General features: G+C 42.5%; 1 protein-coding gene across 1 annotated transcript in view; it reads left to right on the top strand.

The window, feature by feature from the left end:
* The window catches only part of SPOCK1 (SPARC (osteonectin), cwcv and kazal like domains proteoglycan 1), a 583,263-nt gene that overhangs the window by 242,326 nt on the left and 327,308 nt on the right, over positions 1-13,629 (top strand). Inside the window, exon 2 of the mRNA XM_068980383.1 lies at positions 3,058-3,103. Coding sequence (XP_068836484.1) covers positions 3,058-3,103 — 46 coding nt within the window. The remainder of the gene's footprint in view (positions 1-3,057; positions 3,104-13,629) is intronic.

Raw genomic sequence — 13,629 nt, 5'->3', positions numbered from 1 at the left:
CTTTTTCATGTGGATTTAGATGCTCTCTCACCAACGTTCCCCTAGCAGAAGAGTGTATTGATCAGTACAGCCCCAGGGGCTTGGACGGGTCATGTCTGCAGACCTGGCTGGTACAGAGTGGAAAGCTGATCCATGAGCTCTGGCCTTGTATGTCTGGACCTCGCTATGGCCATGCCTAGTAGGGACTCCCCTCCCTGTGCTCATCGACCAACCCCCAAGTGGGCTGTGGTGCCTGTCTCTCAGCTAGAGCCAAAGGGGTCACAACCAAGGTTGTCTGCACTTCTGGCTCACTGGGGTCTGCCATCTGCTTTTCTAAGGCAGGGTGAAAGCAATCAGAGGCAGGAAGTCATTCTCCTTCCCCACTTGGCCTTGCTGGGCGAGAGGCTGTTAGAGAGACTCGTTCTGCATAATGAGCTTTAACTCAAGGTGTACTTTCACATTTGGGGCAGCAATTAGGCAGTATTATTACATGTGTGATGAGCTTTAAATATTCTCATGCAGATAGCCACTTGTAGGAAATGGCTACCCACTCCAGTGTTCTTGCCTGGAGAATCCCAGGGATGGCGGAGCCTGGTGGGCTGCCGTCTATGAGGTCGCACAGAGTCAGACACGACTGAAGTGACTTAGTAGTAGCAGAAGTTTCATCTTGAAATCTCTGACTTTCCCCAAGAAACATGCAAAAATGGCAATTATAGTTAGCTTGGAAAAGTGACAGGGTCCAGTAGAATGCTTCACATTCCATCCAAGTTACAACATATGTTGAAATTGTTAGGAAATATTCAGTTCCTGAGACTGGCTCAAACCTTACTTGGACATCAAAGAGAATGTGACATGTGAAGTTAAAGCAGAGGAACTTGTCTTTGGCTTCAGTCCTTCCCTGTCGGACTCACAGCCTAAGCTTCCAAGGATTTCCATGTATTAAAGCAGCATGTTCAAGTAGAAAATAGTTCACATGACTTCAGACTGCAAACAGATGATGCCATCCTTATCAGAGGGCACTTATGGACCACAGCTGGAAGGATGGAGATTTTGTTATTTTTTTCTCCAATAGTGAGGATGAGTTCATCTTACGTTGTCTCTTTTCTTTCCCTTGTCAACAGCAGAATGTCTGCTGCTGCTGCTAAGTCGCTTCAGTCGTGTCTGACTCTGTGTGACCCCAGAGACGGCAGCCCACCAGGCTCCCCGTCCCTGGGATTCTCCAGGCAAGAACACTGGAGTGGGTTGCCATTTCCTTCTCCAATGCATGCAAGTGAAAAGTCAAAGTGAAGTTGCTTAGTCTTGTCTGACTCTTAGCAACCCCATGGACTGCAGCCCAGGAGGCTTCTCCGTCCATGGGATTCTCCAGGCAAGAGTACTGGAGTGGGGTGCCATTGCCTTCTCCACAGAATGTCTAAGTCACTTGCTTATGTTCACTTGCTAAGAGTAGATTGGCCATCCAATCTGAGAAATCAGGTGGTAAATTTCCCACTGATCATCCAGCCCTTAGCTGAGAACCATTAACTTTGGCTGCCGAGTTCAAACCACATCATTCAAGAGATGAGGATTGTATTTAAAATAATAAATGGAGAGAGATGTGACAGAGGGATTCTTTAAAACTTTCTCAGTGCTATTTCATGGTGTAAACCTCAGAGATTTCCTAACCAGCTGGGTTGAGAAGGCCAGTTATGGCATAAAACTAAAGCCAGAGCAAATTGGACCAATTCCTTGGAGTTAAACATGATTTAATGCCGAATCCCCAGGATCCAGAGGAAACTGTTCATGTTTATTCATGCCCTGGAAAATGGAATCACTGCCCAAGAAGCAATGTTCTGATTTTACTCTAAATCCAGTGTCCTAAAATCTATTTAAGGGCTTAGGTGAACTCAACAAGGATCTAATAAAGCCAGGTAATTGAATGACACAGAGACCAATAAAATGCAAAGAGATAGTGTGGGAGATAAATGGTCACAGGAGAGAGCACGGACCATAGTTGAAACTAATTGTGTACTTTGGTGTAAATGAGCTTTTCTAGAAGAGAAATCCAGGCCTCATTTTGGACAGCTTTCTGGAACTGCAGCATGCAGAGTGCCAGCCAAAAACATGTCCCACAAATCGTTTGAGTATACTCAGGAGGAAATTAACTGAATGGGGGCACGTGCCCTAAAATTGATGTGGGGCTGTTGTCCAGGGGCAGGGCCCCTGCATGCTGCAGACAGTTGAGTGGAGCTGACAGAGAGGGTGTGCTCACCTGCAGTGGAGTGGCTGAAGGCTGACAGAGAAGAGAAACTGGATAGTGAAGGTTTGGAGGGGAAGGGTTATTAGAAGTGAGGAAGAGGTTAACAGGATGATGGAGCCGTGAGTGACCTAGACCCTTATAGTTTCAACGTGATCAACTGTCTAGCCTTGGAGCATAAATTGAAGCAAGCTACATGCAAGAAAGACACGGTTATGAATCAACCAGATTGGCCAGCCTTTGTTTTTTTATCTACACAACCAGAACAAATGGTATTAAGGAGAATATATGCCAGTGGTTAATTCTCACATTTGAATGACCCTTTGCTTTTAGATTCGAGAAGTGCTAGAAAGCTGGAACTGTGCACCAAAGTTACGTGTCTCCATGTAGGAGAAATGTTGACAGTTGAATTATCAGCGGTTACAAACCCAGAGGCTTAATCCCAAGTGAGAACAGCTAGGCATCACCTGCGGTATAATTGATAGCAAATACATCTTGCACTTAGAAGGTGTCTTGGTTTATCTGTCAAACCAGGAAGAGCAGTGCTGTTTCCATACTAGGCTGAAATGTATTAACTCTTCCTAGTGTATAATCCATACCGTTTGAAAGACAAGAATTTGAAAAGTCAACTGATACTTTTTTAAAAGTTTAGTTTATTTTGCTTTACAATACTGTATTGGTTTTGCCTTTTGATTGCACATGAATGCCTTAGAAAAATTTTTGAACCCTTAGCATTTTCCTTTGTGTTTTGGGAGGTGGTGGGGGGGAAAGGCAGGTTTTTATGCAGTTATATGAGAAACTTCCTGAAGTCTGACTTTTGTTTTCTATTTTTTTCCCTTATATAGGATGATTATTTCAGAAACTGGAATCCCAACAAGCCTTTTGACCAAGGTAAAGGATGCACTATTTCTTGTTGTATATTTCGTGGAAAAATGCGATCTCATTTTTCCTTCTTTGCCTGCTAACTTCCTCTTCCCACAAAGGCCAGCTAGCTGTCTTATTTTACCAAGTTTGGGGGACTAAATAGATTGGGGTGATAGAAATTATTTTATCAAGTTGGTTACTTGTCTGAGATTGTCTAAGATTTAAATAATGTTTTTATTGAATTGACCACTATAATCATTGGCTGGTTTTGTTAGAAAACAAACACACAAAGAAACAAAATAGTAAAATGCTTATCAGACTAACCTGGTGGATTGTTGGGGTGAATCCAGTGATTTCATTCATGGAACTGACCGTGCCTAGAGACGTTGTCCAATTCACATGAGCCACAAAAATGAAACTTTCTTGTCTAGAAATAGGCCAATCTCAGGAGGCTTTCAAGGGCATTGATATTTCCTTTGTTTAAATAACTTCTTCATGGTTGCTAAGTAGAAGCTTGTTTCACAGGCAGTTCACTGACCACTTGGGTTTTAGCCCTCAGAGGGCTCTTTCCACTCACCCTACAAGCACAAAGCCAGGCTTCTGAGGGCCATTGTAAATCACCACCTCTGTCCTCCTGGGAGTTATTTAAGATGCAGCGAAGGCCTGCTGTGAATCACATCCCTGTTCCTATTGTTCCATTTGTGGCTGCCCTTAGCACAGACCTTGCTGCTGAAATGGTGTTAAGTACGTATATGCAATTAATGCTGCAACTCAGAGGGAACATGTTACCTACCAGGTCTCAAAGATTCACACTTCTGAGAATCAGGTTCATTTCTGTAGCTTGAGTATTTGATGTGATCACAGTGGTCAACTTGACACAAAGACGTCAAGGAAGGCATTGATGTGTGACATGATAGAAGGTGCCCCTTTCTGCCCTCTCCTTTGTCACTTTAATAGGTCACTCCATCTGGACTCTGGTTGTCTTGTAAGCAAAATTGGCATTAAAATGTCCACGGAGACATTTAGTGCATTACGCCCTCAAGTAGTGCCACACTTTGTTCTTTCATACATACATGCATGCATTCATTCATTCTCAAATGTTCACTGACCTAGCACTGTGTGCGCAAGCACAAAGCCGAGTCTTGGGGATAAAATGGAAAATCTATGGTCTGTTTATTTCTGGCTCCTCCTCCAGGAGGAGCTCACAGTGAGGAGTGGGGGAATAGCTCAGTCGGCAGTTGCAGTGGGATATGTTAAAGGCTGTGATGCAGGTGTGTGGGGTGAGTCTATAGGTGGGAGATTAGTGGGCATACACGTGTGTGTTGTGGACAGGTGACAGGGAAGGCTTTCTTCGGAGGCCCTGTCTGGGCTGCACCATCTCAGTGAACTCCACCATCTTAGTAGACTTCAAGGGCCTCATACATCAACAGTTTAAAAAATTAAACAAAAAATTTTAATTGAAGTATATTTGACTTAAAATATTGTGTTAGTTTCAGGTATACAGCCAAATGGTTGAATTATACTTAGATATGAATACTTTTTTCTGGTTCTTTTCCGTTACAGGTTGTTAGAAGGTTTACATATAGTCTCCTGTGCTATACAGTAAATCCTTGTTTATTTGTTTTACATATAGTGACTTGTATCTGTTAATGCCATAGTCCTAATTTATCTGTCCTCCATCCTTTCCCCTTTGGTAGTCATGTCTGTTTTCCATGTCTGTGAGTCTGTTTCTGCTTTGTAACTATGTTCATTTGTATTATTTTTTAGATTCCAAATATAAGTGGTATCGTATAATCTTGTCTTTTCAGTATGATAATCTCTAGGTCCATCCATGTTGCTGCAGATGGTGTTATTTCCTTCTTTTTATGGCTGAGTAGTATTCCACTGTGTGTGCATACCATATCTTCTTCATTCATCTATCTATGGACACTTAGGTTGCTTCCATGTCTTGGCTATTGTAAATAGTGCTGCTATGAACATTGGGGTGCTTGTCTATTTTTAAATAAGTTTCATTTTTTTCCCCATATTTATGCCCAGAAGTGAGATTGCTGAATCATATGACAACTTTGTTTTTATTTTTTTGAGGGAATTCCATAATGCTCTCCATAGTGGCTGTACCAGTTTACATTTTTACACTCCTGCCAATGATGTAGAAGGGTTCCCTTTTCTCCACACCCTCTCCAGCATTTGCTGTTCATAGACTTTTGATGATGGCCATTCTGACTGGTGTGAGGCGGTACTTCATTGTGCTTTTGATTTGCATTTCTCTGATAATCATCAGTGATGAGCATCTTTTCACATTCCTCTTGTGTATGTGTTTGTCACTCGGTCATGTCTAACCGTTTGTGAATCTGTGTACTGTAGCCCGTACATTCCCCTTGGCCTTCTTAAAGTCTTTGGAGAATTGACAACTTTTATAGTGACTGAATCATCACAATAAAGCATCAGAATAGGTATTTGTAATTTAGATGTTTTCCATCAAAAATGGTCAAAATTTCTTAAAAGGCTACACCTTCATGTTGGAAGAACACTCAGATATAGAACAACCTGTTCCCTGTGTAGACCTGGTAAATGAGCCTTTCTGCAAACACTCGTAATAGGATTTTGCTTATGGAGCTACACAAGTGATGGAGACCGGGAACTGATTCTTTCCAGTCCAGAAAAAGACTTAGGTTCTAGTTCTGTAAGGATCAAATGTTAATAAATGTCAGATTTACTCTCCCTCAAGGCCTGCAAACAGATATTAAAACTTTACCAAAGAAGGAAAAGGCATTTTAATTTTTACTAGTACACATTGGGATAGGTTGCACACATATTTACATATATTTGTCACCTGATATATATAAATGATATATCTACATATATGATACAAGTGATAGCTTCCTTTGAACATACTATTTAAATCTGTTTAACCAAAAAGCCCAGACAAGGATTTTTCTCTCTAAAGAAAGTTGGCTGCTCTATGCAGCATCTTCCTGCCATGGCTCCCTCTTTTTCTAGCTCTGCAGGTTTGAAAACTGGATCTGCTGAGATAAATCCTCACAGAAAACCTCATGACTTTCTGGGTATAATTGAGGACCTTTGCTGAGAAGCCCCACTTTGTAGCTCAGGGGTAGCTGCTATTGGCTATTTATAATCCTGAGCTGGGGTGGAGTAGGGTGGGGTGGGCGGTGGGCGGTGGCAGGACTGAGAATAGCCTTCACTTAAAGTATCAGCCCCAGCAGATGTCATCAATTACACTGAGCGCCGCTCAATAAAAATGGGAGCTTACTGTATCAGTGCTGACATGGGCTGGCAAAATATAAACCATAGGCATGCAAGGGGTCGAACACTTCATCTTCCGGAAAATAGGAGGCCTGCCGAACTCCAGTGGAGATCATCAGCTGCAGAGAAAAGTCTTTTCCCTCCTACACTGAAAGAGCCTCCAACGTGGTTCAGGCAGTTTTGTGGTTGGGAGGACTTTTGGTTCATGGGAATGGAATTGCTGGAAGGCATTTTAGAGGGCCTGATGACAAGGATGCTGTGGAACGGAGGTAGAGAGGCTTCACGATGGAGGTGGGTGTGGATTGGGCTTAAAATACCGGCAGAGAAAAGGGGAAGGAAGGCCGTGCATAGGAGATTCTGGTAGGGTATAGCCAGATGGGTGGACTCAAGGCAGGTTGTAGAGGACATTTCATACTGATGCTCCCCCTGCTCTCCCTGATGCTTTTAGACTTTGTTTTCTCGGCACTGGGGAGCCATAGAACGTTTTGGAGCAGAGGAGTGATAGCACGAGGGCTGTACTTTGGAGCAGGGGTCCCCAGTCTCCGGGCCATGGTCCAGTACCTCCTGTCAGATAAGTGGCAGCAGTAGATTAGAAATAAAGTTCACAATAAACGTAATGTGCTTGTGGTGGTTGCTGTTCAGTCGCTCAGTTGTGTCCGACTCTGTGACCCCGTGAACCGTAGCATGCCGGGCTCCCCTGTTCTTCACCATCTCCTTAAGTTTGCTCTTGATGTGCTTGAATCATCCCCAAACCGTCCCCCTCCCTGGTCCATGGAAAAATTGTCTTCCAGGAAACTTGTCCTTGGTGCCAAAAGGGTTGGGGACCACTGTTTTAGAGACTGTATGTTGTTGGGTGGCTCAACAGCAGTGATTTGGAACCTAAGATCCACCTCTAAATGATGCCCTTCACACAGGACTATAGGTAACTTCTCCATTGCCTTGGATCCCTAGGCTTTGGTCACTGGTGGTCAGACTTAACCATTCAGCTCTGTAGGTTGACCTCGGAGAGACCCTGAAGCTCCCATCTCAAGTATTGGTGTGAATAGTGAGGACGCAGATAATACTCAAGAAACAGTTAACTTCCCTGTAATTGCTCTCCCTCCTGATGGATATTTACTGAACTTTGAACAACAGGGCTTCATAGAGCAGGCACTTACTACATAACAACTCCAAGGTAGTTAGAAGAAAAGCACCTCGCCTGGAGGACTTCTGCAAGACTGAATATATCTTCCGCATGTTATCTTTAAGAGAATCAGTAATGCTTCTGTCAGGGGAGTATAATAGCCATCACCTTCAGGCTTTTCTGAGAATTCTTTCTGAGATTTGGGTAAAGTAGTCTATCCTTTTTTGATTGTTAATGACTTAATGCCAAATCTTCTCACAGAAGGGCCAGAGAGGAGTTCAGAATTGAAGGCAATGATTATTCACTCAGGTGAGAAATTTCCCGTGTGAAGTCCACAAAGATAGAGGCCCTGCTGGGAGGTGGGAGGGGCAGCTGGCAGTGGCAAATAGCCTCCTGCCTTCTGTGCACAGGAGGAGTAGAGGCCCTTGGGTGGACCTCTGCAGGAGGCTGGCTGAGCCTGGAGGGCTCTGGGGAGATTCCAGAGTTCGGGGTGGCCTCTGCCACTGTTGCCTTTTGGCACGTTCCCTCCACCAGCCCCCAGCAAACCTGCACACACACAGTGGGTGTGGAGCAGACGTGAGGTTTATGCCTCTGAAAGTGACATCTGGTCCAGCAAGATGGCTTCCCCGCAAAAACAGTCCCTGCACCAATCCGCTGGGGACACACATATGCTCTGTTTGTCTCTTGGAGAGTTGCAGTGCTTGTTAGCAATTTAAAAGCTCTGAGAAGTCTTTTAGCAAAGAAGCCCATTTATCTTACCATTTGCTAAATTTGCCTTTGACCACATGTTTTTGCTCTTATTTTTTTCACCCCACATCTATCATGTATCCAGCAAAAGTAGTCTGTTCCATGGCATATACTTCGGTAAGTGCAGTATGGGGTCCTGGGGTCCAAAACTTGACTCTGCCAGGTGTTAGCTGTGTGATTCTAGGCAAGTTGCTTGACCTCTCTGATCCTAAGACTTTCCCATCTGGAAATGGCAACAATGAGAGCACTGAGAGGATTGAATGAGTTAATGTGTCTGGCAGACAGCGAGGGTTCCTTGAGTGTTTTTTTAGTCAATAATGGATCTTTTCCATTCCTTCCTCCTCCTGTTTGGCTGCCTCTCCCTGTTGCTTCTCTCCCTTCCCACTCAGGTTCTCTTTCTTTCATCTTGTATTCCTTTTGGGAAGCCTTCACAATTGTAATGCTAACTGGAGCTCCTGGGCTAGATTAGAGCCAACCTGTCTTACTCTAGGCAATTGCAGCATCACACCCCACATCCTCATTATGAGGGCTGAAAAGGTTCAGGCTCTTCATGTTCATTCATTCATTCAACAGTTACAAGTGCTGATGTTTAGGGACCACACTAAGGAAGGTCTCTCTTGGCACACTCAGAATTACAAGTCATTAGTCATCCATCCAAGCTCTTATGCTGGCACAGAGTGTGTCTGTACTGGGGTTGATGGGGCAAGGTGGGAAGCAGGAGCAAGTGGGCTGGTTGGGGTGTGAAAGTGAGAAGAGTTGGTCTAGAAAACTGAGAAATCCATACAATGTCAATCTCAAGTGTTTACATAAGTTACATAGGTCCATTTTAGTTGAGGTGACAGTTTACTACCGCTTGGCCTCATTCAGTGTCTGTGGACCATGGATCAGGGCACCCCCAGTCTTAGCTGACTGGCATCCCCTTGAGTGTGACGCTGAAGGTGCTGTCACAAAGGTGCTCCTTTCCTGTGGAGTCAGGTGGCTAATGGGGAAGGTTATCCAAAGGGCCTGGAGGGGAAAGAAAGAAATAATAAGTTGGACCACAATACTGTGGTACAAAAATAAAAGGTAGTGCTTTGAGGGAGGAGATGAAATGAATAAGAAGAGAAGTGATTGCTAACAAGAAGTTGCAGAACTTCTAGACCAGTCCTTTTTAAAAAAGAAAATTGGAGCTTATTTATAATGCTTTTGCCAAACAAGGTTGTTGTAGTGGGGGTACTGGGGGATTGAGAAGGTAATTTATGTGTACAATCAATACATCACTTTAATATAAAATTCTGATTACCTGAAGATGTCCTCAAGTGTTGTAATGCAGATGAATCAAGGTTTCCTCCTATAACCATAGTCTGCTCAGGAAAGAACCCACTGACTTATTTGGGTAGGAATTTCTACTTGATGAGACAAACCATTTTAGGGAAAATGACTGAAGGAGATTTATCATGGGAGATTTTTTGAGACAAGTGGGTTCTTTTAATGTGGAATAGGGAAATGTTTTAGGTAAAGGGTGCAGGTGTTGGTTTAAAGGATAATGTTTTTCCTTCTGGAGTGAATACTGATCATTGTTCCTCTAGAGCATCCTGGCTGTGACTAAATCTCAGATGATTCTGGTGATTTTCAGAGCAGAATATGAACTTGTAGAAATTGATCTCCAGATAAAAATAAAGCTTCGAAAGGCAGGGGCCCCTTTCACTCATGCTGTTCACTTCAATAGAATAAAAGAAGAAAAATCTTGCCCTTTGACTTCCAATCTATTATACCAAGATCCTGACAAGCTCAAATCCTCACCAAAGGATCCTGCACTGTTTTCAGGGGAAAATTCTAAAACTCGAAAGGATAGAGGCCTTCCTGTGTTTCAGTTGTGTTTCTGGAACCAGAGGCCCATGAACTATCACAGCAACGTGTTTTGTCAGAGTTTGAAAGGGTGCCTGGGGGAGGCAAGGTTGCTTATTTCTAAACTTTTTCTTTAGGAGAATTTTTTTCCCTCTAGATTAATCTGAAGTTTTACCTGATAGGTTCAGTAGAAATCTTAAATCTCCATAGCTTTCCTCTTGATGGGGACTTTAACCTCACTCCAAAAGGAGTTTCTGACTGGCATTCACAGGGCCTTGGGAATTTTTCAGGGTTTAAGGATCTTTGCATCCTATCTGATCCCTTGATTCTCAGAGGCAGCTGGTCTGGTTTGTGGGAAACATCCTCATAGCTTTTTCCAGGTTCCCTCATGTTTGGTCTGCTTGATTACTCCCTCTCACCTTTGCCTTCGCATGTAGTTTAAGAATCATTATTTCCCCTTTATAGGAATAGATACTCTTGCTCAAAATAACCACTTTCTGCCCTAGACATTCACCTTACAGTCCAGCCACATCAGCCTCTCATCTCTGGCCATCTCTTCTTCACTTTCTTGATTACGACAATACAATAGTTAGTATTTTTAAAAATTTAGAGTATTGATTTTTAAATTTTCTGAGTCAGTTCTGCCAGAGAAGAAGCCAGGCCCTGTTAATTCAAATATTGGTTCACTCCTGCTGTAACTCAGCCTATCTGCTTTGAAGTTAGATCAAGTTGAAAGTTTTATCTTTCATCTCTGGCTGCCTTTGCCTGTTTGCTTATTTTCAGGAAATAAAACATCAGATGCAAGATTGAAATTGTCCTGGGGCCCCTTCTTGGTCCCTCTTTCCTGTTTTCTTTTCTCTGAAGGTGACCATTTCATTTACATGCATTTCTCTTCACATTCTTATGCTTTCATGTCATATGTGCATATCTATAAACACTGTTCTTTATTGTGCAACAGAGATGTATGTTTTCTTCTCTAATGTGTTTATTTCACTGAAAATTGTTTTTAAGAGTTTTTGTTTGTTGATATAGTTAATGTCTTTATAGTGGGATGCTCCATTGTACTAAGAATGTACTATCAAAAACAGTGCCCAGTTGTTGAGGTAACTGGTGATAGAAGTAAAATCCGATGCTGTCAAGAACAATACTGCATAGGAACCTGGAATGTTAGGTCTATGAATCAAAGTAAATTGAAAGTGGTTGAACAGGAGATGGCAAGAGTGAGCATTGACATTTTAGGAATCAGTGGACTAAAATGGACTGGAATGGGTGAATTTAACTCAGATGACCATTATATCTACTACTGTGGGCAAGAATCCCTTAGAAGAAATGGAGTAATCCTCATAGTCAACAAAAGAGTCCGAAATGCAGTTCTTGGGTGCAATCTCAAAAACGACAGAATGATCCCTGTTCCTTTCCAAGGCAAACCATTCAGTATCACAGTAATCCAAGTTTATTCCCCAACCGGTAATGCTGAAGAAGCTGAAGTTGAATGTTCTATGAAGACCTACAAGACCTTCTAGAGCTAACACCCAAAAAAGACATTCTTTTCATTATACGGGACTAGAATACAAAAGTAGGAAGTCAAGAGATACTTGGAGTAACAGGCAAGTTTGGCCTTGGAGTACAGAATGAAGAAGGGCAACGGCTGACAGTTTTGCCAAGAGAAGGCACTGGTCATAGCAAACACCCTCTTCCGACAACACAAGAGACGACTCTACACATAGACATCACCAGATGGTCAATACCGAATTCAGATTGATTATATTCTTTGCAGCCAAAGATGGAGAAGCTCTATATCGTCAGCAAAAACCAGACTGGGAGCTGACTGTGGCTCAGATCATGAACTCCTTATTGCCAAATTCAGACTGAAATTGAAGAAAGTAGGGAAAACCACTAGACCATTCAGGTATGACCTAAATCAAATCCCTTATGATTATACAGTGGAAATGACAAATAGATTCAGGGGATTAGATCTGATAGAGTGCCTGAAGAACTATGGATGGAGGTTTGTGATATTGTATAGGAGGCAGTGATCAAGACCATCCCCAAGAAAAAGAAATGCAAAAAGGCAAAATGGTTGTCTGAGGAGGCCTTACAAGTAGCTGAGAAAAGAAAAGAAGTGAAAGGCAAAGGAGAAAAGGAAAGATATACCTGCTTGAATGCAGTTCCAAAGAATAGCAAGGAAAGATAAGAAAGCCTTTTTAAGTGAACATTGCAAAGAAATAGATGAAAGCAATAGAAGGTGGAAGGCTAGAGATCTCTTCAAGAAAATTAAAGATACCAACGAAACATTTCATGCAGAGATGGCACAGTAGGGGACAGAAACAGTATGGACCTGACAGAAGCATAAGATATTAAGAAGAGGTGGCAAGAATACACAGAAGAACTTTACAAAAAAGATCTTCATGACCCAGATAACCACCATGGTGTGATCACCCACCTAGAACTAGACCTCCTGGAATGCGAAGTCAAGTGGGCCTTAGGAATCATCACTACGAACAAAGCTAGTGGAGGTGACGGAATTCCAGTTGAGGTATTTCAAATCCTAAAAGATGATGCTGTGAAAGTGCTGCACTCAATATGCCAGCAAATTTGGAAAACTCAGCAGTGGCCACAGGACTGGAAAAGGCCAGTTTTCATTTCAATCCCAAGGAAAGGCAATGCCAAAGAATGTTCAAACTACTGCACAATTGCACTCATCTCACATGCTACCAAAGTAATGCTCAAAATTCTCCAAGCCAGGTTGCAACAGTATATGAACTGTGAACTTTCAGATGTTCAAGCTGGATTTAGAAGAGGCAGAGGAACCAGAGATCAAATTGCCAACATCCGTTGGATCATTGAAAAAGCAAGAGAGAGAGAGAGTTCTAGAAAAACATCTACTTCCGCTTTATTGACTACACTAAAGCCTTTGACTGTGTGGATCACAACAAAATGTGGAAAACTCTTAAAGAGATGGAAAAACCAGACCACCTGACCTGCCTCCTAAGAAGTCTGTATGCAGGTCAAGAAGCAACAGTTAGAACTGGACATGGAACAACAGACTGGTTCCAAATCAAGAAAGGAGTACTACGTCAAGGCTGTATATTATCACCCTGGTTATTTAACTTAAATGCAGAGTACATCATGAGAAATGCCTGGCTAGATAAAGCACAAGCTGGAATCAAGACTGCTGGGAGAAATATCACTAACCTCAGATACAAAGATGACACCACCCTTATGGCAGAAAGCAAAGAGGAACTAAAGAACCTCTTGATGAAAGTGAAAGAGGAGAGTGAAAAAGTTGGCTTAAAACTCAACATTCAGAAAACTAAGATCATGACATCCAGTCCCATCACATCATGGCAAATAAATGGGGAAACAATGGAAAGAGTGAGAGATTTTATTTTCTTGGGCTCCAAAATCAGTGCAGATGGTGACTGCAGCCATGGAATTAAAACATGCTTGCTCCCTTGGAGAAAAGCTATGACCAACCTAGATAGCATATTAAAAAACAGAGATATTACTTTGATGACAAAAGTCCATCTAGTTAAAGCTATGGTTTTTCCAGTAGTCATGTATGGATGTGAGAGTTGGACTCTAAAGAATT

This window comes from Capricornis sumatraensis, chromosome 9, assembly GCF_032405125.1.
Source record: "Capricornis sumatraensis isolate serow.1 chromosome 9, serow.2, whole genome shotgun sequence".
NCBI classification, from domain to species: domain Eukaryota; kingdom Metazoa; phylum Chordata; class Mammalia; order Artiodactyla; family Bovidae; genus Capricornis; species Capricornis sumatraensis.
The sequence above is the reverse complement of the archived record's forward strand: the minus strand, read 5'-3'. Positions and strand labels throughout refer to the sequence as shown.